The sequence below is a fragment of the Ornithorhynchus anatinus genome, chromosome 18 (genome assembly GCF_004115215.2).
Source record: "Ornithorhynchus anatinus isolate Pmale09 chromosome 18, mOrnAna1.pri.v4, whole genome shotgun sequence".
NCBI lineage: Eukaryota > Metazoa > Chordata > Mammalia > Monotremata > Ornithorhynchidae > Ornithorhynchus > Ornithorhynchus anatinus.
This window is the reverse complement of record NC_041745.1, coordinates 9,938,701-9,963,698: the sequence shown is the minus strand read 5'-3', so window position 1 is coordinate 9,963,698 and position 24,998 is coordinate 9,938,701. Positions and strand designations below refer to the sequence as shown.

The 24,998-nt window shown below is 42.5% G+C and overlaps 2 protein-coding genes across 17 annotated transcripts in view; one reads left to right on the top strand and one right to left on the bottom strand.

The window, feature by feature from the left end:
- CASK (calcium/calmodulin dependent serine protein kinase) overlaps window positions 1–24,998 on the bottom strand; it is a 321,131-nt gene that overhangs the window by 153,192 nt on the left and 142,941 nt on the right. For all 16 annotated transcript variants that reach the window (XM_029046417.2, XM_029046418.2, XM_029046421.2 and 13 more), the window contains one exon: window positions 14,802–14,874. In XM_029046417.2, the coding sequence (XP_028902250.1) occupies window positions 14,802–14,874 (73 nt within the window). The remainder of the gene's footprint in view (window positions 1–14,801; window positions 14,875–24,998) is intronic.
- GPR82 (G protein-coupled receptor 82) lies at window positions 5,555–8,281 on the top strand. The gene is made up of 2 exons (XM_007667240.4): window positions 5,555–5,798; window positions 5,927–8,281. Exon 2 carries the CDS (start codon window positions 5,950–5,952, stop codon window positions 7,030–7,032), a length of 1,083 nt encoding a protein of 360 aa, XP_007665430.2. The 5' UTR covers window positions 5,555–5,798; window positions 5,927–5,949; the 3' UTR covers window positions 7,033–8,281.

The window sequence follows — 24,998 nt, the reverse complement described above, 5'->3', positions numbered from 1 at the left end:
TTAAATAAATCTTATTCATAGAGAGTTGCAAAGATTTGTGATTGAGTACTGGTGCAATTTATTCCACAATATGCAGGCTCTGAAAAAGCTCCTCTTTTTCTCTTCACATAGTCTTTCCTACTAAGAAATTTTTTTTTTACTTTTTTTTTTAAAAAGCTTTTTACATTTTTGAAGACTGAAAGCTTGTTTTCAGAAGACCTCTTCAGCCCGATTCCAAGCTCACTGAGGTCAGGATGGCAACAGATGCTCTATAATAAATATGTTATGTGTTCGATTTCCTTTATCTTTTAATGAGTCAGAAGGACCTGGGTTCTAATTCTGGCTCCACCACTAATCTGGGTCTCAGTTACCTCATCTGTAAAATGGGGATTAAGACTGTGAACCTCTCTGTGGGACCTTGGACTGTGTCCTGTCCACTTAGCATATTTCCCAGTGCTTAGAACAGTGCCTGGCATATAGTAAGGACTTAAATACAATTAAAAACAAAAAACAACAAAACAAACAAATAAAAAGAAACTTTAGATTGGTCTAGCACTCAATGGCAGATTTTACCTTCCTTATTTTCTGGTGTGTTGGGTGGCTTGCAAAAAGGAAGCAGAGGGGCAAGCTAATGAAGTATTTTACAGGGGTTTCAAGAATAACTCTTATGTGACACTCCATTTTGTTTAGCCTGATATAACAGGAATGCCGAGAAATAGTAAGTTCTTAACCCTATTGCTTAACTCTGCTGAATTCTAGGAAATGAGTATTTCCCCACAGAAAGAGGGAGCTTCGTGTTGGGAATTTTCCCACGAAATAGATAACTTTAGATTTAATTAACTTTTAATCAGCTACAAGATGCCTAAGTAAAATAATTTGGTATGCTGTAGATTTGAAAGTTGGGTCTAAGTATCCAATACAAGTGCATTTAATACAGCCTTATAAGACATTAAGGGTATGGTCTGGTGGAAAAAAGCAAACAGTATTACTATCTTCTTTAACCTGCTGTACTTACAGCAAAGGATGTGGGTCAACTATGAGAAACTCTTGTGCTAAGGTTGGGAGTTTCTGATCAATGAGAATCCAGGTTGCTGCTCCCTAAGAATAGTAGACGGGCTGGAGAGAAAAGGGCATCTTGGCAGAGGCAGAAGAGGAGGAGGAAGAGGAAGACGGGAAGAGGTCATGATTATAATAACTGTGGTTTTATGTTTTTATACTACTTGATAAGCATTTACTATGTGCCCAGCACTGTATTAGGAGCTAGGGTAGATAGAAGATAATCAGGTCCCACATGGGACTCACGGACAAAGTAGGGGGGCCATCAGGTATTGAATCCCCATTTTGCAGATGAGGGAACTGAAGCACAGAGAAGTCAAATCACTTGCCCAAGGTCACAAATCAGGTATGTGGCAGAGCCGGTATTAGAACCCAGGTCCTCCAACTTCCAGGCTTCTGCTCTTTCCACTACTCTTTCCATGCTGCAATCCTACGTGGTACTAGAAGGCCTCCAGTTCCTCTTTCCCAAAGCCCTTCTCAGTCAGCACCCTCCACCTCTTCTTTTGTCTCTGACCTACATCCTTAATAATGGTTACGGTACTGACTAGGTAATTACTATGTGCTAAACACTGTACTAAACTCTGGGGTAAGTACAATATAATCAGATCCATCAGTCCCTGTCCCACAGAGAGCTCAAAGTTTGCCAACATCATCAAGTTCTTATCACAGAGAAGCTCTTTCAACCTTTTTATGATTCCTGATATTGGAAACTCACTTAGAATATCTAGAAAATCCTTTCTTACTTGGCTCCTTGTCAATGAATAAGAAATTAGGCTTTATTAATTTCTTTAATGCTCTGCCTACAATGGCAATTGAGATACCATTTTCTAGATGAAGCATCTACAAAACACCATCTGCTTCTCAAATGGATTCACATTCAGTCCTTGGAAGATATGACCAATATAATATTCACTTGAGATAGGCACAATTTCCACTGGAAAATCCAAAAACAAATGGAAATGCCAGGTGCAGAGTATGAGTGTGGGCAAAAAATGGAACTGTTTTCAAAATATCTGAGAGTGCAGAGGCTGCCAAAATTCTGGTTGGGGGAAGTGACATGGATTAAATACCAATGAAAATGTCCACCATTTCCAAAACATTGCTCTTGTCTCCCAATAAGGAAGAGACTATATAGTAAAATAGAACACAACTTATGACTATTGGCCAATGAAAACAGAAAAGCATTATGGCTATTCCAAAAGCTTGTGAATCATATCATGACCACACCACTCCAAAGAATGGGATTGAGAAGATTTTGATTTCAGCATATTTTATGATATGAATCTTTATTTGAGAGGCAATGAAGGGCAAGTTGTGTTTATAAAACACCACCAGAAGTGAATTTCACTTAATTCAGTGAAATTGGTGCTTTCAATTCATGGATTGTGCATGCCTTATGCTTCTTCTTACCTCGGACTACTTTAGTAAAAATTCTAATAATGACTTTAGTATTTATTAAATGCTTACCTTGTGCCAAGCACTGTGCTGGGGTACATGCAATATAATCGTTCTCTATCCCACATGGGGCTCACAGTCTAAGGGGGAGGGAGAACAGGTAGTTAATCTCCATTATATAGATGAGGAAGTTGCGGCACAGAGTATTTAATTGACTTGCCCGAGGTCACACAGCGGACAAGGTGCAAAGGCAAGATTACACCCATGTCTCTGACTCCCAGTCCTGAGCTCTATTTTTTTTTTAAATGGTATTTGTTGAAAGCTTATTATGTGCCAGGCACTGGAGAAGATATGAAACAATCCCTTTCCCACAGAGGTGTCACAGTCTTAATCTCTTGATTTTAAAGATAATAATAATAATAATGTTGGTATTTGTTAAGCGCTTACTATGTGCCGAGCACTGTTCTAAGCGCTGGGGTAGACATAGGGGAATCAGGTTGTCCCACGTGGGGCTCACAGTCTTAATCCCCATTTTACAGATGAGGGAACTGAGGCACGGAGAAGTTAAGTGACTTGCCCACAGTCACACAGCCGACAAGTGGCAGAGCTGGGATTCGAACTCACGAGCCCTGACTCCAAAGCCCGTGCTCTTTCCACTGAGCCACGCTGCTTCTCCAAAGATGAGGTAACTGAGGCACAGAGAAGTGAAATGACTTGCCGAAGGTCACAGCAGATGCAGCAAAGCAGCATAATAATAATAAATAATAATAATAATAATGGTGGCATTTGTTAAGCACTTACTATGTGCCAAGCACTGTTCTAAGCAGTGGGAGGGGATACAAGGTAATCAGGTTGTCCCACATGGGGCTCACAGTCTTAGTCCCCATTTTCCAGATGAGAAAACTGAGGCATAGAGAAATTAAGTGACTTGCTCAAAGTGACACAGCTGACAAGTGGTGGAGCCAGAATTAGTACCCATTACCTCTGACTCCCAAGCACAGGCTCTTTCCACTGAGCCACACTGCTTTTCAGTGGCTACAGCACAAGCCTGGAAGTCATGAGGTTATGGGTTCTAATCCCAGCTCACTACTTGCCTGTTCTGTGACCTTGGGCAAGTCACTTCACTTCTCTGTGCCTCAGTTCCCTCATCTGTAAAATGGGATTGAGACTGTGAGCCCCATGCGGGACAGGGACTGTCCCCGACCCAATTTGCTTGTATCCATCCCAGCGCTTAGTACAGTGCCTGGCACATAGTAAGCACTTAAGAAATACCATAATTATTATTGTTTGGCAGAACCAGGATTAGAATCCAGGTCCTTTGACTCCCAGGTCCTTGCTCTTTCATCCAGCCCCCTTTGCAAAAGCAGTGATTCTTTTAACCTAAATATCTGCTTACCTTTTTAAGAAGAGGCATAAAATAATTTTCAACTAGCAAAGAGGTGGTAAATTTGATGCTTTTTTGGACTGTTAAAGTCTTGGCTCAGGCACCCAGAGAAAGCGGTAGAACAAAACTAAGGCAAAAGGACTGGTGATCCCAAGTTCTAGGGGTAAGAAGTGGGGATGTGTTTGTTATACAGAGGGGTCCATCTGCATAGTTCTCAACTGTACTGAAAACAAGTCTTGGACTGCAGGCTTGTTGTGAGCTGAGAACGTAAACACCAACTCTGACGGACTGTACCCTCCCAAACACTCAATACTGTCCTCTGCTTGTAGTAGCACTCCCCTTCAAAGCTTTACTGAAGGCACATCTCCTCCAAAAGGCCCTCCCCACTTGTCCTCATCTCCCACTCCCTTCTGCATCACCCTGACTTGCTCCCTTTGCTTCTCCCCCCTCCCAGCCCCACAGCACTTAAGTACATATCTGCCGTTTTATTTATTTGCATTTTTGTCTGTTTCCCTCTCTCTATATTGTGCACTTGTTGTGGGCAGGGATTGTCAACCTTTATTGTTGTACTGTACTTTCCCAAGCGCTTAGTACAGTGCTCTGCACACAGTAAACACTTAATGAATATGACCGAATGAATGAATAAATACCACTGATTGATTTAAATCTTCCCCCTTCTAAGTTTAGCACTGTGAAGGCACAATGCTGGGGGGGTGGGGGGGAGGAGGAGAGAGGGTGAGTGTGTGTGTTTTTTGCAGGGCAGTCTTAAGATCTGAAGCTTCCCTCAGGGGCTGGGGGAGAGGGTGGTTAGAGAATGCCGGGGTTGTTGGGTAGGGGGGAGGCACAGGACTGTTTGAACTTAGCTCAAGGGCAACAGTTCCAGCTCCAGAAACCACACTGAAAAGTCAGTGGATGAGAGATCTGCATTTGGCTTCTCATCCCTCTTGGAGGAAGACTCAGTTGAAGCTTGCCTCAGAGATGAATAACCAATGTGGCCCTAGGTTTGAGATCAGGTCTAACAAGCCCAATGTTAGGTTCATGAACACATTTGCTAATGAAATCTTGCCTGGGTTGGACCCCTAAATTTAGGGTTCTAGTAACTGTGGAGTTAATGGGGTGGTGCATATCTATCAATCCCTCAAAGGAATTTATTCCTGATGATGATGATGATGATAATCATTTAGGTATTTGTTAAGCACTTACTATGTGCCAGGCACTGTACTACGTGCTGGGGTAGGTACAAGCAAAACAGGTTGGACACAGTCCCTGACCAACAAAGGGCTCACAGTCTTAATCCCCATTTTACAGATGAGATAACTGGGCACGGAGAAATTAAGTAATTTACCCAGGGTCACACAGCCGACAAGTGGCAGAGCCAGGACTAGAACCCAGGTTCTTTTGACACTGAAGTCCACAGTCTATCCACTACCCCATGCTAAGCGTTAATTGTGTGCAGAGCAGTGTAGTAAGCGCATGGGAGAGCACTATACTAGAGTTGGTAGACATCTTCCCTGCCCACAACGAACTTTTGTGAAGCATCAAAATCCCCCTTCCCAAAGGCTACATAAAGGCACATGTTCAAGAACAGACAATGACGTAAATCAAGAAACCATAACAAGATGTGACAGCCTGCCAGATTTCCCGGGCTGTGACTCAATTCATTCATTCATTCAACTGTATTTATTGCGGCGTTACTGTGTGCAGAACACTGTACTAAGCGGTTGGGAAGTACAATACAACAATAAACAGTGGCATTCCCTGTCCACAACGAGCTTACAGTCAATAAAGACAAGGACCAAACCTTTAGAAGGCTGATGGGCAAGAAATAATCTAAGGAACTTCACGTTTTCTCCAACATGAGGGTATGAATCTCTACCATTTCCAAATATCTACCGTTTTCTTTTACGTAGGTTGAGGCAAAAGAATTGCTGCCATAATCAGCATTGCGTTGGTTTTAAGTCAATCGGACTAACCTTGACCGCAGGTGAGAAGAATCAGAATTTTTCTTCACCAGCTGTTTTTTGAATCAGACACGTACCGCTCTTTCATTTGTTCACTTTTGGGAACACCCGCCTCTAATTCTGACGCCTCTTGTCTGCAATTTTATTCCAGCTCCTGAGATACTCCCGGAAGACATGGCACAAATGGTTTACAATTCCACATGTAGCATTCGACCGTCGGCAGCCTCATCGGTCGCTCTGCCCATCATCTACTCGATTCTGTGTATTATAGGAATCCTGGGAAACACACTCTCCCAGTGGGTATTTTTTTGGAAAATAGGCAAGAGGACGTCAACCCACATTTACCTTACACACCTTGTGACGGCCAACTTGCTGGTGTGCAGTGCTATGCCTTTTATGTGTTCCTACTTCAGGGAAGGGTCTAAGTGGACCTACCAGTCTCTGCCATGTAAGGTCGTAATTTGCTTTGGCACTCTGTCAATGCACGTGAGCATGTTCGTCAGCCTCACAATTTTAACGTGGATTGCCATCAGCCGCTACGCTACGTTGATGAAACATGATCCTACGCAGGAGAAGGCCTCCCTCTATGAAAAGATTTTCTTTGGCCGGATCTTGAAAAAATTTCGCCAACCCGACTTTGCGAAAAAACTCTGCATTTATATATGGGTGATTGTCCTGGGTGTAATTGCTCCGATTATTATTTATTACTCAATTGTAGAAGCTAACGTTTTAAACAAGACCCCCGAGGTAGAGAAGTGCTACAATCAGAAGACAGAATTTGGGGAACAGATTTCTCAAATTGCAAGTCATGTTGGTACTGCATTTGTGGGGTTTTCCCTTCTAGTAGTTGTGTTGTCATACTCCTCTTTCGTCAGTTATCTAAGAAAGATAAGGACACGCACAGCTATCATGGAGAGGTGTCGGATTTACAGTTCGGTGAAAAGGCATATTTTGGTTATCCAGATTCTACTGATAGTTTGCTTTCTCCCTCATGGTATATTTAAGCCAATTTTTTATGCCTTACATAAAAAGGACTGCCAGGAGTTGACCTATTTAGTGGAAATAAAAAATTTCTTCACTTGCCTGGCTGCTGCTAGAAGTAGTACAGATCCTTTCATATTCCTTTTACTAGACAGAACATTTAAGAAGTCTCTGAGCGCACTCTTTAAAAAATCTCCTGAATCCTATAGCCCCAAAGCCTCTCCCAAACACACTGCCGATCTATTTACTGAAAATTCCACAGAAATGGAAAAATGAACGTACAAACCTCCATGTACAATTAAAGGGCTAAGATTTTACAGTACACACCTAGCAGAAAGTTGAGAAATGTGAAAGATAAGCTTAGAAAAACAACAACACACAACCATAAACTCATAATTCACATTTTGCATCTTACAGAACCGTAGGCTAGTTTCATGGTGATGCTCAGAGGCACTTCTACATAGTGTTTTATGGTATGATCTCCCCCCAAATGCAAAAAAATTATAAAGGAAATAAAGTTCATTCATGTTAAATTTATTGCAAAGACTTCTACTAAAAGCAACTTAGGCTCAGGTGTGTAACTCCAACACTGAAATCTTGCAAAATGAAGATGCTTTCACTATGTTTCCTTATCACAGTTTGGAATAGAACTCTCAGCTAATGTTCCATGTGAAAATGGAAAAACAAAGTGCAATCCGGCTCATGATCTTTATAGATGTTAATAGGAAAATATGAAGACATTGTCAATTGTGCTTATTTCCATTAAAGGCAATGTATGGAGTGACAAATCCATATATTTTCACAACTACAATGTTCTCCCTGGCCTAAATCAAACTGATTTAAATTGCCAAGGTATGTAGTACTAAATATAATAAGAACCCAAAATTTGCTTACTCACAAAACAGATATATTCAAACATAGGCCTTCATCTACAGCATTCCTTAGTTGGACATAACTTTTTTCTTTTAACATCCATGGTTTAATACAAATAATGAGATTTGGGGCAAATTTAGCAGTGGCTTTATTTAAGGTCAACAACTTGCCCCTTCTCACTTATGAAATCTGGAAACGTGCCTTCAATGGCCATTTTAATTAGGTATGAGTAATAACACGCTAAATGATATGAGTAAATTTTAGATGATCCGATTGGCATTTAGACATAGAGTGAAAAACTGCATCTGACAACTTTTAGAAAAATAGGTTGTGGGGACTTAAGTAGTTAGTCCTTTCTTCAGTGACTAAAATGGACTTGTAAGTTTACAAAGCACTTTTTATCATTTGAACTGTATATTTGTATGTTTGCTGGAATTAGCAAGGCAGAGTAGGTTTAATATACAGAATCCAAGGGCCTGAATGATAACTGTCCCTAATATCTGATTTGATGCCCATGTTTCCTTTTTCCAGTAGATCATTTTTCAGCTCACTGCTCAGGAATGAGAAGAGGATGCTTTGGAGAAAATGCCAGGAAATGGAAATGTTTGCAGTGGTTATTCAATTGTATATTAAAGGTTTTCTTTTTTCTAAAGCAGCACGTTCATTTTCGGCTGACGGATCTGCTGAAAAAGATAGGGCAGGGGAAACAAGATGATCTCGGCTTATCCTCCATACCAAGGGTTCAGAGTCTCCTGTAGCCTCCAAATCATGATATCAGAAGAGCAGAGAAAGCTATGGGCCTGGACGTTTCACTTTCAGAAAACTTCAGAGATGCCTACCTTAGGCAAAATGTATGAATGAGTTCTCTTTCCCTCAGTATGTTGTTAAAATTCTGGAGTCGCCCGAACTCAAAAATATTCGGAGGTCCCCTCCGTTCATTTTTGAATGCATTCCATAGCTACTACCTTTTAACCTGGGCCAGTACCCAACTCCTCTCATTGAGGACTGTAACTAGCCCTTCCTCTTTTATAATGATTCTCCTGTTAATTGGTCTGTCAATCAATGGTACTGAGTGCTTCCAGCATGCAGAACACTGCACTAAAGGCTTGGGCAAAGAATTACACAAAAGAGCAGGTACTGCCCACAGACTGAATCAGCTGTGGAAGGATTGGGGCATAAAGGGAAATAAGACGGCACTATATTTAAAGGAATAAGGAAGGAAAAAAGCCACTTTTTAAAAAATTACCGAGTCCCACAAAGAAATCCTGAGTGAAGCCAAAGATCTACCAAACTATGGTTGCAGGGGGAAAAAAAGCCAAGTCACCGGAGAAAATATTTATCTGCAGAACAAAGTACAGGAAATTTCGATTTCAGCCGTAGCTATTTCCTCTCTCCCTCCCTCCCTGGTGTGGAAGGGGGGAGCTTAAATGAATAGTCCAAAAGCAAGGACCCTGGAAGCAACTTCAAAGTCCTTCCCTAAAAAGGCTTTAAAAAACCGCTGCTCTTCATAGTGCAGGGTGACCTGAGAGTGGCTTCCCTATAATGTTTCACTTCTCTGATGAACAAAATCCTTAACTGGCTGTTTCCCTGTAGGGCTATTGCTAGCGGACACATAGCCTGGGACACGTTGGCAGTTGCTGGAACTTTCATTCATTCATTCAATCGCATTTATTGAGTGCTTACTGTGTGCACATCACTGTACTACACACTTGAGAGAATACGATATAACAATAAACGGACACTTTCCCTACTCACAATAAGCTTACGGTCTTTATCGTCATGCCTGATCAGGAGAGGAAGAGAAGGAATGTGGGGGCGTTCGAAGAATGGGGCTGTTTGCTGATGCAACGGTTTTGTGTTACGGAGCCCTGCCGTTGGGAAGCTAGAGATGTAGGTGGTACTCTCCCAGGCACTAAGTACTGTGCTCTGCCTATGGCAAGCATGCAATAAAAATACCCCAGGCTGATTGACCCAGCTGAAGAGCTACCTTGGTTGAATGACGAGTTGGATATGCTCAGCAAGAACCCAGAAAAATAGCTGGTTGACTAGTTTAGAAAAGACTACGGTGGCTACCATGGCAACTGCCTACTGGTTTAGTATGCTGGGGTTCTTTCAGCTGCTAATGGGTCCAGCACTTTAGAAACCTTAGTGTGCGTCACCCCTCCCCCAGTAACTCCACTTTTGCCCCAGTGCGAACGTGACTGGCAGGTACAAGACAGTGCACGGGTTTCTGGACAAACCGCAGGCACCATAATCAATTCCTCCGAGTGAGATCTCGCCTCTGAGGCCTCAGAGCCGAGGCTGATCTGTTGGTCCCAGCGGGAGACTCTTCACCATCATGAGTTCCGCTAAAAAAGCGACCACCCTGCCCTCTCCATTCTCCTGTCCAGATCCAGGAGCACGTATTTCTAAGAGCCCACTTGGCACTGTGACGGTTGTTTCCTTCCACAATGGGTGGGTGCTCCAGGAGAGCGGGTTATTGGGGAGTTATCCCAAATTATCCTACAGAAAAACTGGCTCTGCTTCCCCGCCCACGCACGGCGTAGTGGATAGAGCACATCTTCAGAATCAGAGGGCCGTGGGTTCTAATCCCAGCTCCGCCACTTGCCTGCTATATGACCTTGGGCAAGTCACTTCACTTCTCGGTGCCTCACTTACCTCATCTGTAAAATGGGGATTAGCGTGTGAGCCCCATGTGCGACAGGGACTGTATCTGCCCTGATTAACCTCAACCTGTCCCAGTGCTTATAACAGTGCTTGGCACATAGAAAACACTTAACAAGTACCATTATTATTGTTATTATCATCCCCTTGCTAAAATCAGAGTCACCTGAATTCTCAAATCCAAGCTTGAGCTCTCATCTGTGAAGATGTGCAAATAAGTAAATCAATCATGAGCTACTGGACACTCAGCTCGGGAGGCAAGAAAGGATAAGAGTGTCCACTTAACAAGCCTAAGACATGTTCATCCTGATTATCTCTCCTAATAGGAGAGCACCACACCATAAGTTATCTTTGGGAAGAGGCAACTTTTGTCCCTTTCCATTTTAAGCATCACTACTATCCATCATCCTTGCACATTTTTCACATTTCATAGACCAGTAAACAGTGTGGCCTAGGGGAAAGAGCATAGGCCCAGTAGTCAAAGCACCTGGGTTTTAATTCTGACTCCACCATTTGCCTGCTCTGTGACCCTGGGTAAGTCACTTAACATCTCTGTGCCTCAGTTTCCCCATCTGTAAAATGGGGACCAAGTACCCATTCTTCCCCCTACTTCCATTATGAGCCCCATGTGGGACAGGGACTGTGTTCAACCTGTATCTACCCCAATGCAGTGTTTGGCACATGACACAATTCAGATAAAATAATAATTATGGCATTTGTTAAGTGCTTACTATCTGCCTGGCACTGCACTAAGTGCTGGGATGGATACTAGCGAATCGGATTGAACACGGTCCCTGTTCAAAAATAGGGCTCACATTCTTATTCCCCATTTTACAGATGCGATAACTGAAGCACAGATAAGTGAAGTGACGCCTAAGGGCACACAACAGACAGGTGGCGGACCAGGGATTAGAACCCATGTCCTTTGATTCCCAGGCCAGTGCTCTATCCCCTATGCTATGCTGCTGTCTGGGGCCATTTGGGGGTGTACCAGGAATGGTGTGATCGGGCCTTGCACAACAATAAGACTCTGCTCCCCTGAAGCGTTACACTACTGTGGTCCAAGCAGTCAGCTTAGGGTTTGGAATGTGATGGGACGGAGTGGCTGGCTCTCCCCAGTGTGAATCCCAACACTTCAGGCTTCTTGTTGTTATATTTTCGAACAAATAAAGGCTTCTGAACAGATGCCCCCCTTTTTTGGGGGCAGCTGGTACATACTTAAAATCTTCTTTATTCATAAATGATTAAGCTGGCATCCCTAAGGTTTAGAGCTACTTCTAGGCAGAGAGAACATGAACTGAAAGTCTAAGCTATTTTCTTTTTCCTCAATGACTATTATGGTTGGATCAAGAACTTAGCCAAAGTGGTAGGGAAGACAAACCAAAGTCACATGCAGTCAAGTCTGAAAGTCAAAATGAGGCAGCTCGTTTTTGCTAGAACTGCTCCTCAAACACCACCGGGGACTTTCAGTCCATGTTGGGTTTCATGTCAAAGTGGCAATGGAGGAAAAAGGACTAATAACAAGACAGAGTAGGGAGACAAAATTGCTGCAGACAGGGGAGAGTGCCTGGGTAAAGAAGAACTGAGAACTGACTTCCCATCAGCTCAAGGCCTGTGTCTGAGGGTGGGAGACAAATGCCATTCCCGGAAACCCGAGGACACAGTCTAATACGTGGTATAGTAGGTTTCTCGGTAAGAATATCTGCAGAACAACTTCAAGATCTAAAAATTCAAAGCTGCACAGAGGGAGCTGCCCCCAAACCACTCCACACTGGAAAATGCTACCAGAAAGATAAAAAGCTATGTGCAAATGGCCTTTTTGCATATAGGCAATTCTGCTAAATGCAATAATAATAATGATGGTATTTACTATGTGTCATGCACTGTTCTAAGCGCTGGGGGAGATACAAGCTAATCAGGTTGGAACACAGTCCATGTCCCACAAGGGGCTCACAGCATGAATCCCCTTTTAAGGATGAGGGAACTGAGGCACAGAGAAATTAAGTGACTTGCCAAGGTCACACAAGTCGACAAGTGGCTGTACTGTTTCCAGAGTCAAAGTTGCTCAGCAAGAAAGACAACTAATAAGGGTTTAAGCAAATTAGGTTGAGCTACTCCTCCATCTTCAACACCCTCAAGATGCAGCATGGAGGTAGCGGGCAAGGAATAGGGGAGTCCCATGCACCCCCATTAACTGTCCCATGGCCACGGCAGCTACACAAAGGTCTGGGTTAAGGGGGAGACATAGGGGAGGCATGCATACCTCCATGCCTTGGGCATAGCTGCATAATAATTGTGGTAGTTTTTAAGTGCTTATTATATGCCAGGCACTGTACTAAGCCCAGGGGTGGGTATAAGCAAATTGGGATGGACACAGTCCCTTTCCCATAAGGGGCTCACAGTCTCAATCCCCTTTGGATGGAAGAGGTAAATGAGGCAGCTTCAGTAAAGGGAATAGGGGGAAGTAAGGTGACAAAGGGCATGGGGATTTTGGAACAGACCAGTATGGAAACCCTAAGGCTTATTTTGTTGGGCATCAGCAGATCCACAACCAGGGCTTAGATGGCAACAATTCCAAGTATTGAGCTGGTGAGTTTTCATTTCTGGAGAAACAATATTCCTTTTGAGACTTATTTAACTTTTGAAAATGTTAATAGATCCCCTTTTCAGGGAGAAAGAAAAGGAGAAGAGGAAGAGGAAGAATGCAACAAAAAGGGTGTTTCTGCAGGGAAGCAGAGGCAGATCTAATTCCAGAAGCACTTACTAAGGTTATTCAACACAAGGTTCAATTTTTGTTAAACCTGTGATAACTCCCATTATTTTGTGGCCTCATTATAAGGAGAATGATGGCCACAATATTCCTTCAAGAAATCTTTTGCCAGAGGCAGAATTGGAAGAGAATTAACTTTCATCTTCATGTTTGAGGCAAACAACCTATCCAGCTTCATAAGCTTTTCCACTTATTCCATACTGACTTTAAGCCCTTGAATAGATTCTCAAAATCCCCTCCTAGACATGAAAGATAAAGAAGCCAGAACTGAATGCCCACCAGAGATGAGCATCTTTGATTATTCCATCTCCTGGCAATGAAATTTAATCACCACTGGGAAATCTGACCTAACTGGACTACTTGTCACTCTGAGGCCTATTTCTCTGGAAAAGAGGGAAGTGCATCAGTTCAAGGAACTGAAGGTTCAGTATTTTCAAAGTTCAAAATACTGTAGTCTTCTTGAGTTGTTTTGGGAAACCGAGGTAGAGACAGATGCATAATATATTCAATTAAACAAGCACAAAAAACAAGGGTCACAAAAACCACAGAGTCGAGACAAAATGCCACAAAGACAAGAACCTGACTGTGGTATCTGAGTGCGAGAGAGATTTAAAGTGTGAACCCAAGGTAAGAAAATTTTGCAGCACCCCTCATGAGAATACTCTAAAGAAGCACCATTTACTTAGCAAAAGGCAGCAGTGGAATAAATCACCTGGTGTCCTGCTTCCAGGTTTTCAGCCACTTCTCTTGTTGGCATGCGACTATTGTAAATAGATGCACTGTAACAGCCAGAGTCTAACAAGATTCAGTTCCTGATTAAGAGACACCAGTGGAAAATAGCTGGTAATTTCCATCATTTTCACTTCCTAATAAAGCAACTCCAACAACAACGCCCCCCAACTAAAAAAACAACAACAGTTTAAATGAACTAAAGCCATGTTATCTGGCTTTAAAATCTGCCAAGTTCTTTCTAGGCTCTGCCTACCCTTGTTTTTTCATACACTGCTTTTCCCTTTAAGACAAGAATCATTATTTATATTAGTGTGCAGAGGCCAATTCAACCTCAATGCTTTTTTTCCCTCTAGTCCAATAAAGAGAACATCTCCTAACTAAAATTCTGTAAGGAGACTCACCCTTATGGTACTCATCTTCGAGTTCAATGGAAGTGGGAAAAGAAGTGCAGAAAAAGAATTTTGGTGGTTTGGGGAAAATGAAGTTATTTCACTTTATGAAATGTGATTTTAAAAGTCATCTGCAACATTTGAGAAATACTGATGAGGCAACATCGAAGAGATCTAATTTATACTGGACTCTATGAAAACTTGAAATTAAAGAGAGCTATAAAACTAAAATTAAACTTAAGACAATTTGCTGAACTGAAATGCCCTGGGTATCTTATGCATTGTCTACCTGAAGAGTCGGCTGAAATAAACAGAGTAGAAATGGATTTTTGAAATCATAAAAAAAGATAAGAAACATGAATTTCCAAAGTAGAGCACAGAGAAAAATATTACAATACCTTTCCAAGGAAGTGTAAATCAAATACATTTTCACTTATCAGTAAATATAATTTAAAAATGTTTGAACTGAGAATCTTCTATAAAGTTTTCCTTTTGGCATCAGTGTAAGAGTCATTAATTATACTTCTAGCAAATAAATGTGAAATCTATTAAATGCCATCCAAGTGAAATAAGGGCCAGGTTTCTATGTTTTATTGGGATAGAGATAAATGACTTACCTTCACATCCCTGTGAATTATGTTATTATCATGACAGTAGCGTAGTGCTTCCAGTATCTGTCTCATGTAATGACTGTAAAAACAAAATAAATCTAAGACTGTGTAACAAACTTACAAAAAATTGTTCAGAAACACAATGCTACCAAAATCCATTTATACATATTTCATGAGATTATACCAAAATTGGTGGGAATTGATTTTTAATCATAAAAGTACCCTATCAGTTAGGTATATAATTTGTAGTATTAGGAAATACTGCATTTAAATTTCAGAAGAAAATGATGCAAATATTTTCATTTCAAAACTTTAGCAGAGTATAAATGGATATCAACCCAATACTTCTCCAAAATAGAATGAAGTCCTGCACAACAATTCAGGAACTCTATCAGATGATCAAATTTGATACCCATTGATTGACTGATACCCACTAACTCTATGATCTAGAGATGTGTTTAAATACAGTTAACAGCAGATGCTTCTGCCAGAAGGCCCCTAAGCTGCTCTCTTGGCCCACTGGCCCACAGAGAAAACCTGGCTCCTTTTTTTTGCCCACATAATAATAATGTTAATAATGTTGGTATTTGTTAAGCGCTTACTATGTGCAGAGCACTGTTCTAAGCGCTGGGGGAGACACAGGGGAATCAGGTTGTCCCACATGGGGCTCACAGTCTTAATCCCCATTTTACAGATGAGGTAACTGAGGCCCAGAGAAGTTAAGTGACTTGCCCACAGTCACACAGCTGACAAGTGGCAGAGTGGGATTCGAACTCATGACCTCTGACTCCAAAGCCCATGCTCTTTCCACTGAGCCACGCTGCTTCGGCTCAGAGGCCTTCCTACTTCCCTGGGACCCTTCCCCGGGGACAAGGATCTGGTTATGACCTCAGGTTCTGAATCCAGTCCCAGACTCCATTGCTGCAACTAGGAGCCGCTCCCCTGAGCCTTGCTCTTTACAAAACCATTAACTGGGGAATTAGTGGCGAAGCAGAAGACCATTAGGATCCACTCCTGTTTCGGCTTGCCTCAATTTTGGCGAGGTTTTATGGTGGAGGACTGGAGGACAGGTGATAGGGAGCAGACCTACAAAGGCGGTGTGGTGTGGAGCAGAAGAGCCCGCTCTCCTGGAGAAGGGCCTAATGGAACTACAAGTTCTCCATTTCCAAGCAACTGGCTGCTGAATTTTGATCCAGTGGAAGTCAAATCTTTTCACAGGCAGATTTCACTCAATGGCATTTGAGAGCTTACTCTGTGCACCGCCTTGTACTAAGCACTTGGAAATGTATAACAGAGTAAGCAGATGCTACCCCACTCGCAAGGACAGAAACATTTCAATATCACCAAGAACATGTTGTAAGGTAATTACCTATTAAGCATATAGAGACAAATTAGTTTGGCAGCCTAACTCAGGTAATAATAATAATGATGATAATAATTATGGTATTTGTTAAGCACTATGTGCCAAGCACTGTTCTATGTAGACTGTAGGGCCCATGTGGGGCACAATCGGTGTCCAATCTGATTATCTTATATCTATCCCAGCACTGAGAACAGTGCTTGACACATAGTAAGTGCCTAACAAACGCCATAATTTAGCTAAAATATATGCTTTTCACAAAATAGGTATTCTTGAGATGATCTGAAAGCAACATTAGCCAAAATTTCAGAGACCGTGCATGTGACTTTCTCACAGTTTAATATGAAAGTGGAACAGGCAAGCCTGACCTGATTTGAGTTATTTTACTGTGGAGTGATCTTGGAATACAATATTCGCTGTCTTTAATGGACAGATCGGCTTTATTAGGTTGCCTGTGCCGAAGAACTAGGAATTTTGCTAGACAAGCCTTTGCTAATGGCCTTGGAAATCTGCTCAAATCTGCCAGACCACTGTTCTCCCCATCTTCAAAACCTGGCTAAAATCCTACCTCCTCCAGGAAGCTGGCCTTGATAGATTTTTCTTCTCTCCTGATCACATCCTTCCTTCTATCATCTCAACACTTTTGCACTCACAACATCTCGTTGCACTTGTACGAATAATTTTGCATACTATTTGAACGCTTCTTCCTCCTATTTGTAAGTTATTTTATGTCTGTTTCCCCAGACAGATTACGATTTCCCAGTGGGCAGGAATCTTGTCATTTTCTACTGAGGTTCAGAGCAATGCACACAGTAGGCCCTCAAAGAGTAGTATTGATTGATTCACTAGATAAAGGCAGAAAACAATTTCCGCCTTGACCCAATATAAAATCAATTTTAACTGCCCGGATTATCTTTTTCAAGCACCGCTGGGCCCACCTGTCTCCCCTCCTCAAAACCCTCCAAAGGTTTCCTGTGTCTTTCCGAATCAAACTAAACCGCCTGACAATTGGCCAAGGCTCCCCACCAAATCTTCCCATCAAACTTAAATAATAATAATTGAGAAGAAGCGTGAATATACAGCACGGGCCTGGAAGTCAGAAGGACCTGGGTTCTAATCCCAGCTCCTCCACTTGTCTGCTGTGTGACCCTGGGCAAGTCACTTAACTTCTCTATGCCTCAGTTACCTCACCTATAAAATGAGGATTAAGACCGTGAGCCCCATGTGGGACATGGACTATGTCCAACCTGAGTAACTTGTATCTACCCCAGTGCTTAGTACAGTTCCTGGCACATAGTAAGTGATTAACAAACAACAACAACAACAACATAATAATAAGAGTGGTAATAAAAATTGCAGTATTTATTACTGCACTAAGTGCTGGAGTAGACAGAAGATAAGGTTGGCCACAGTTCCTTTTCCACATGGGGCTCACAGCCTAAGTAAGAGGGACAATAGATACTCCCTGTTGCTGAGATTATAGAAGGGAGAATATGATCAGGATAGAAGAAAAATTAATCAGGGCAAGCTTCCTGGAGGATGCAGGATTTCAGAAGGGTTTTGAAGAGGAGGAGAACAGTGGTCTGGCAGATTTTAATAGATTTCCAAGGCCATTAGCAAAGTCTTGTCTTGTCACAGAACAGGTAATGAATCCCCATTTTACAGATGAAGAAAAATGAGGTCCAGAGAATTTAAGTGATTTGCCCAAGATCACAAGGCAGGAAAGTGGTCTCATCATTTCTGAGGCAATTTTCTAGCAGTTCTTCTACCTCCTAAAATACCATTTCTTCCAAAAAGCCTTCCCCGATGAATTTCCCACCCCTGCTAAGTCATATAAATGCATCAGTCAACTTTAGTACATATGAACTGGAAGCATGATGGACTAGTGGAAAGAGCATGGGACTGCAAATCATGAGACCTGGGTTCTAATCCTAGTTCCACCACTTATCTGCTGTGGGACCTGGCAAAAGTCACTTAATTTCACTGTGCCTCAGCTATCTCAAGTGAAAAATATGGATTATATGCCTATTCTCCCTCTCCCTCAAACTGTGAGCCGAAATCAAATTAATGGCATTTATTGAGTGCCTCATGTACGCAAGACACTGTGCTGCGTACTTAGCAAAATATAGTAGGCAGACATGCTCTCTGCCCTCAAGGAGTTTACAATCTAGCCTTGTGTGGGACAGGGACTATACCTCATTTGAAAAAGTGGCATCATCCCCAGGGCTTAGCACCTGGTAAGGACTGGAAAAATACCACAAATATTAAGAACTGATTTATACTCATCCTTAGCACTTTTGTAGTCCTTTGTACATTCAATTACTAATTTTGATTTATTCTAGTTGCAAAATGTTTGTGTCTGTCTCCTCTGTAGACAAAGAACTAGTCACTTTTTTACTTTGTACTTCCCAAGTGCCTCTTACAATGCACTGCATTGTGGGCACTTAAATACTAATGCTATTACTCTTATTACAGGTCATCACCTCTGGAGCTGGGCTCCCATTAGGAGGAAAAAAACCGATGTTAATCTGAATGATTTGAGAGTGCTTTGTAAAAGGTACATCAGACCCCGCTGCCTAAGCAGTACGGCAAACTCCTGCTGTAATTTCTGGCAGTGGGTCCCTCTCTCCCGTGACTCCAGAATCAGGGTTAATTGAAAGGGTTTTCTGTTCTCCGCAGCCAATAAACACCTGGGCTCTCAGAGTGAACAGCAACAGTCCTGTCCTTGCCCTCTTGCTGAGAACCATCACAAGTGGATGGCATTTCTCACATTTGGAAGCAACTCTGCCTGTGTAGTGGGCACAGCCAAATTTTCAGGTACCAGGAAAGAGCTAAAATACTGAGTACAGATCTAGGGATCAAGCAGTATTGCTCTATTCCCTCTAATTTATTACTCTCCTCTGAGCATATTTCTCTATTATTTATTTATATTAACATCTGTTTCCCCCTTCTACACTGTACACTCATTGGGGGCAGGGAATGTGTCTACCAACTCTGTTGTACTGCAGTCGCCCAAGTGCTTAGTACAGTGGTCTGTAGTCAGTCAACTGTATTTATTGAACGTCTACTGTGGGCACAGCATTGTCCTATGTGCTTGGGAGAGTACAATGCAGAAATACAAGAGACACATTCCTGGCCCACAACGAGCTTACAAACTAGAGGGGGAGATGGACATTAATGTAAATAAATTACAGATATGTATATAAGAACTTTGGGACTGGGAGAGGGAATGAATAAAGGGAACAAGTCAGGGAGATGAAAAGGGAGAAGTAAGAAGGGCTTAGTCAGGGAAGACCTTTTGGAGGAGATGTGCCTTCAATAAGTAGAGAAAGGGGGTGAGAGTAATTACTGTACAGAAAAAGCCCTAAATAAATACCATTGATTGAGGGATTAATAATGTTGGTATTTGGTATTTGTTAAGCGCTTACTATGTGCCGAGCACTGTTCTAAGCACTGGGGTAGACACAGGGGAATCAGGTTGTCCCACGTGGGGCTCACAGTCTTAATCCCCATTTTACAGATGAGGGAACTGAGGCACCGAGAAGTTAAGTGACTTGCCCAAAGTCACACAGCTGACAAGTGGCCGAGCTGGGATTCGAACCCATGACCTCTGACTCCAAAGCCCGTGCTTTGTGGGTAGGTAGCCCATCTCTTGTTTCTCTTGTATTTTCCCAAGCGCTGAGTACAGTTCGTGGCCCTCAGTGGGTACTCAATCAATACCACTACCACTACTTCTATTCTTCTACTGGAAGCAGTGTGGTTTAGAGGATAGAGCATGGGCCTGGACCGCTAGAAAGCCAAGCCCCTCCCTTGGCTGCTTTGGGTATTCTTTTGGTGGGTTGAGCTGAAAAGGGTTGAAATAATGACCTTAAATTTGTTTAGCACTTTTATTTTTCAAAGAGATTTTACTTATTGCATTTGAGTCCTTACAACGTTCCCGTCAGGTAAGCAGAAGCAGGAATGATTATCCCTAGCCATGCCCATAACTACCTCTCCTCCTTTACCCAGGTCTTTGTGTGGCTGCCATGGCCATGGCACAGTTAGTGGGGGGGAATGGGCCTCCTCTACTCCTTACTGGCTACCTCCCATGTTGCATCTTGGGGGTGTTGAAGACTGAGGAGTAGTTCACCCTATCTTGTTTAAACCTTATTAGTTGTCTTTCTTGTTAAGCAACTTTGACTCCTGAAACAGTACAGTCACTTGGCTTGTGTGACCTTGGGCAAGTCACTTAACTTCTCTGTGCCTCAGTTTCCTTATCTGTAAAATGGGGATTAATGCTGTGAGCCCCATGAGGGACATGGACTGTGGTCCAACCTGCTTAGCTTGTATCTCTCCCAGTGACTGACAGTAAGCACTTAACAAATGCCAGCATCATCTTTATCATCCCCGTTTTACAGATGAGGACGCTAAGGCTGAAAGAAGGTAATTGACTTGCTCAGGGTCACAGCAGGTCAGTGGTATAACTGGGATGTGTGCTCTGTTCACTAACCATGCTCTCTTCCTGTTAGTCAACCAATCAATCAGCTCTATTTAGTGTGTACTGCATGCAGAGCACTTGCTTGGGAAAATACACCAGAAACAGTAGATACAAACCCTGCCCTCCAGAAGTTTACAATACAGGATTGGGAGTCACGAGAACTGAGATCCAATCCTGGTTACGCCACTTTCCTTCTGCGTGACCTTGGGCAATTCGCTTAACTGCTCTGTGCCTCACTTTCAGCATCTGTAAAATGGGGATTTGATACCTGTTCTCTTTAAGTTCTGTGTAGTACAGAGACTGTGTCCAACCTGGTAATCTTGTATCTACCTCAGCACTTCATACGGTGTTTGGCATATAGTATGCGCTCACAAAAAACATCACTATTATTACAAAATAAAGATTTCTAAGGCTTAGTAGATGATGACGGACAGAAAATGTGCTGAACCCTCCAGTTCAGGGCAACCTACTGGAAGATTTCTGCTCTCTCAGGTCAGCGCCATAACAATCTCCAGTCATGAATAACAGCAAATTAACATTTAGCCTAAGCTGCTATTGAAAGCAGGCACCTCCAAGTTCCTCATACAATGCTCATCTCCCTTCTGGACCATGGGCTTCGAGCTTTAGAAAAAACTCATCTCACACATCTAGAATCAGCTCCTTGTCTTACCTATACTCCCAATCCACTCTTTAACCAAACACAGACTCCCTGTTGGGAGCTCAGCTCATCTGGCCTAAACCGGGGCTCTGGCCCCTAGCACTATTCTCCAATAACAGTATCCGTATGATAGAACAAACGATTGCTCCTGGTTTCAACAAAGTCAAGGAGAATCATCATCTTTACCTCAAAGCAAACAGATCAGATTGCCTCACACTGGACTACTGAGATGCCTAACCTTAACCCTATGAGAGAGAAACCCTACCTGGAACACATGGGAATAGATGGATTCGCTCTGTAAGTTTTCAAATCAAGGGCTAGGACTACCAGACTATGACCCCTGCAGGCACTCAATAAATCCTAATTGATACCGACTGATTGAAACCACTTTATTTAAAAATGAAATCAAATCTATTGCCTAAAGCATTCAATTTTAAGTGTCTCAGAGAGGAATTCAACAAACGAACTGAAACAGATTTTGAATTTCAGATAGAGGGCTGCACTTTCATTCCCGGTCAGACCACGTGATCGCATCCTCATTTCTAAAGGTTGTGTGAATTTGCTGTGAACAGAAAAAAGCATTCAAATCAACTGATCTGACTAAAACCTGTAAGTTCGGTGAGGCATTTTTCAAGTCTTATTTCAAAACCCCAAATCAGGGACCGTGCTTTATCAACCCCAAAAAGTTGTTTAGACACTAGAACAATTTGGGAAGGGCAATGTATATTCCAATAACCTGATCTCATTTAAGGTAATCATCAGCTAAGAAAAATTACAATTCTTGATCATTTAAATATCACAATTATATTACTACATAGTGTTGGAGCCCCTTTTTGGTAAACATTTTGTTCACATTATGTGGAAATATAATTCTCCAAGTAGAAATTTGTAATTGAGATGATCATTTAATCAGTGAGTCCTTACTGTGTGCAGAGCACTGTACTAAGCATTTGGGAGAGTATAATACAACTGAGTTGGTAGATGCGTTCCCAGATATGCCATATCAAGTTCCAAGAACAAGCGTGGGGAGAAATACATCTCAGGCAAGTTCGTAGAAGACAACGATTTAAAATTATCCATTCTCAGAAGTGAGGACTTGGGTGTTCTTTGTAGCATCATGGAAATGGAGAGAAATATTGAGCTGTGGTTCGATTTCTGCATTTCGGCTACTGCTTTGATATTTACTCTGGAATGACTCAAAAACTATTTTGGCTTATGTGAGTTGGCTGTTTTCAACATTTCCAAAAGAGGAGGTACCTCAGGGGAATTTAAGAATTACATTCATGTTAAAAGGTAAGTCCGAAACTGGGATGTTGGTCTAAATCTGAGGCAGTGAGTCTGCTTAGTTCTACTGGGCCCAATCCTGGTAGCAACAACTAACGAAGCACATCACCAGCCATGGGAAATGGTTTCATGCACTGAACTGACTGGGGCCAGCTGACAGCACAAGCTGCTCAGGGTATCACTGTATTGTACTCTCAAGTATGTAATACAGTGCTCTGCACACAGTAAGCGCTCAATAAATACGACTGAATGAGTTTGGTATGGCTGTCTCACTTATTCACAACAACCACTTCTGAAGAGAAGCTGCCATGAAGTGAGAGCTGCTGAGCATCAAGCGGCTATCTTTTGTCTCTGTTTGTTGTTGATGATAATGGCATTTGTTTAGCACTTACCATGTGCAAAGCACTGTTCTAAGTGCTGGGGGGGGATACAAGATGATCAGGTTATCCCACGTGGGGCTCACAGTCTTAATCCCCATTTTACAGATGAGGTAACTGAAGCACAGAGAAGTTAAGTGACTTGCCCAAAGTCACACAGCTGACAAGCAGCAGAGCTGGGATTAGAACCCATGATCTCTGACTCCCAAGCCCGTGTTTTTCCACTGAGCCACAACTCAGGTTGACATACACTGAGCCCTAACTGTGAGCTTGTCACCTGGGCCCTGAGCAAATGTCTAACAATAATAATAATGATAATGATAACAGTGGCATTTGTTAAGCACTTACCATGTGCCAGGCACTGTAGTAAGTGCTGGAGAGGATACAAGCAAATCGGGTTGGACATGATCCCTGTCCCACAGGGGCTCTCAGTTTTCACCCCATTTTATAGATGAGGTAACAGAGGCACAGATTAGTTAAGTGACTTGCCTAAGGTCACACAGCAGACAGAGCTGAGATTAGAACCCAGGTCATTCTAACTCCCAAGCCTGTGCTCTATCCATTAGGCTATGCTGCTTCCTAGGAAGAAAGAAGTTGAGGCAGAGGCATTCTGCAGTTTCCCTGCTTCATCCTCCACCTCCACTGTCTTATCCACAGCGCCATTTCATTTCAGGCTCCAGGTTAGCCCTCAGGAAGATCTCACATTTCCAACTCACCTCCTCACTTCTCATCTCCCATCTCAGAGCCGGGCTCAGACACACAAGTTGATAAATCCTGGAACTCTGTCTTTTGGCATGATCCCTTGGAGAGGGAGGAAAGCCTTCTCTCTCCCTTTCTTGATCGAGTCTTTTCAGGGAAAGACTCAGCTCATATTCAAAACAGAGAAACAATCAACTCCCCCTTCTACCGGTACAGTTCAATGTCAAGCTGGTTAAGGCTTTTTTGTTCCCCGGGAATAGGGTAAGCCAATCATTCTGAAAGAATACCATGTGTGGTAATCCCTCTGGGGGTTTTTTTGCTACAAGCCAAACTCTGCTTTCTCATATACTGGAGGGGTCTGTGGCTCTCAGAAATTTAAGAGCTCTCACATTTCAGAGTGACTTGGGCAATCCCCTATTCTCACTGAAAATGAAGAAAACCATTTTGATCATACGGTTTCAGTGGAAGCTTCATCTTTGACTTCTCAGTTTCTGAGGTGGGGTGGAGAACAGAACACTGGGAGCCGTGAGTGCCTCCTTCCTTCCCTCCCACCCAAGGCACTTCCTATACAACCTCAAGACTGGCCCACCGTCTTCCTCAGTCCTTTCACTACAATTTTAAAATGGCAAATACACAATGCCTGTGGAGAGAAAGATAAGTTTGACTTCTTCCCTTAGATTTAAAAAAATCCAGTTGCCCTGTGCTACACAGACTAAGATCGATGCTCCCAAATTTTCTGATGAGCATAAAAATTCTGCTCTAAAGTATTTCTTGGGGCAAAGGTGTGGAAACCTGACAGATGTTCAGAACACTAGCTTCTGACCACCTTCCGCTACCCAGCTCCATGTACTTGGCCCTGCAGGATTTTCAGAGTAATGGAAGAAGAGAACTAATTCCTTTGCAGAACATACCTCCATCATCATTTCATTCTACAGGATATTTTGTATGAGAAGGAAATGACATGATTCAGGCAACTTTTCTCTCTTGAGGGAATGAACTGTGATTTTGAGTTATTAAGAGTGAGAAATTAGAATGATAATAATAATTCAACAAGCTGTCTGATTTTGATAGTTGAAATTCAAACTCCAGGTGGGCTTAAGTGCCAAATCTGTGGGGGTGATGGCTCACAGCTTCCTGAATCAGTCTCCCATACTTGCTAATGCCAGCTCTCTGACCTGACCCAAGAGTTTCCAAACCAGTCTGAAAAGATCCACAGGGGCAACTTTCTGGCCTATTTGCTCTTTGGAGAGAGTGCCTTCCCCAGTCCTTCATCGCTCCTAAAATCCTTTTCTGCTCTCTTACCCCCCCTCACTCAGACAATGATATTTAGTAAGCACTTACCGTGAGC

Excerpts from the sequence above, each read along its gene's own strand:
- GPR82 (XM_007667240.4), top strand. The coding sequence starts at position 5,950 with ATGGCACAAATGGTTTACAATTCCACATGTAGCATTCGACCGTCGGCA.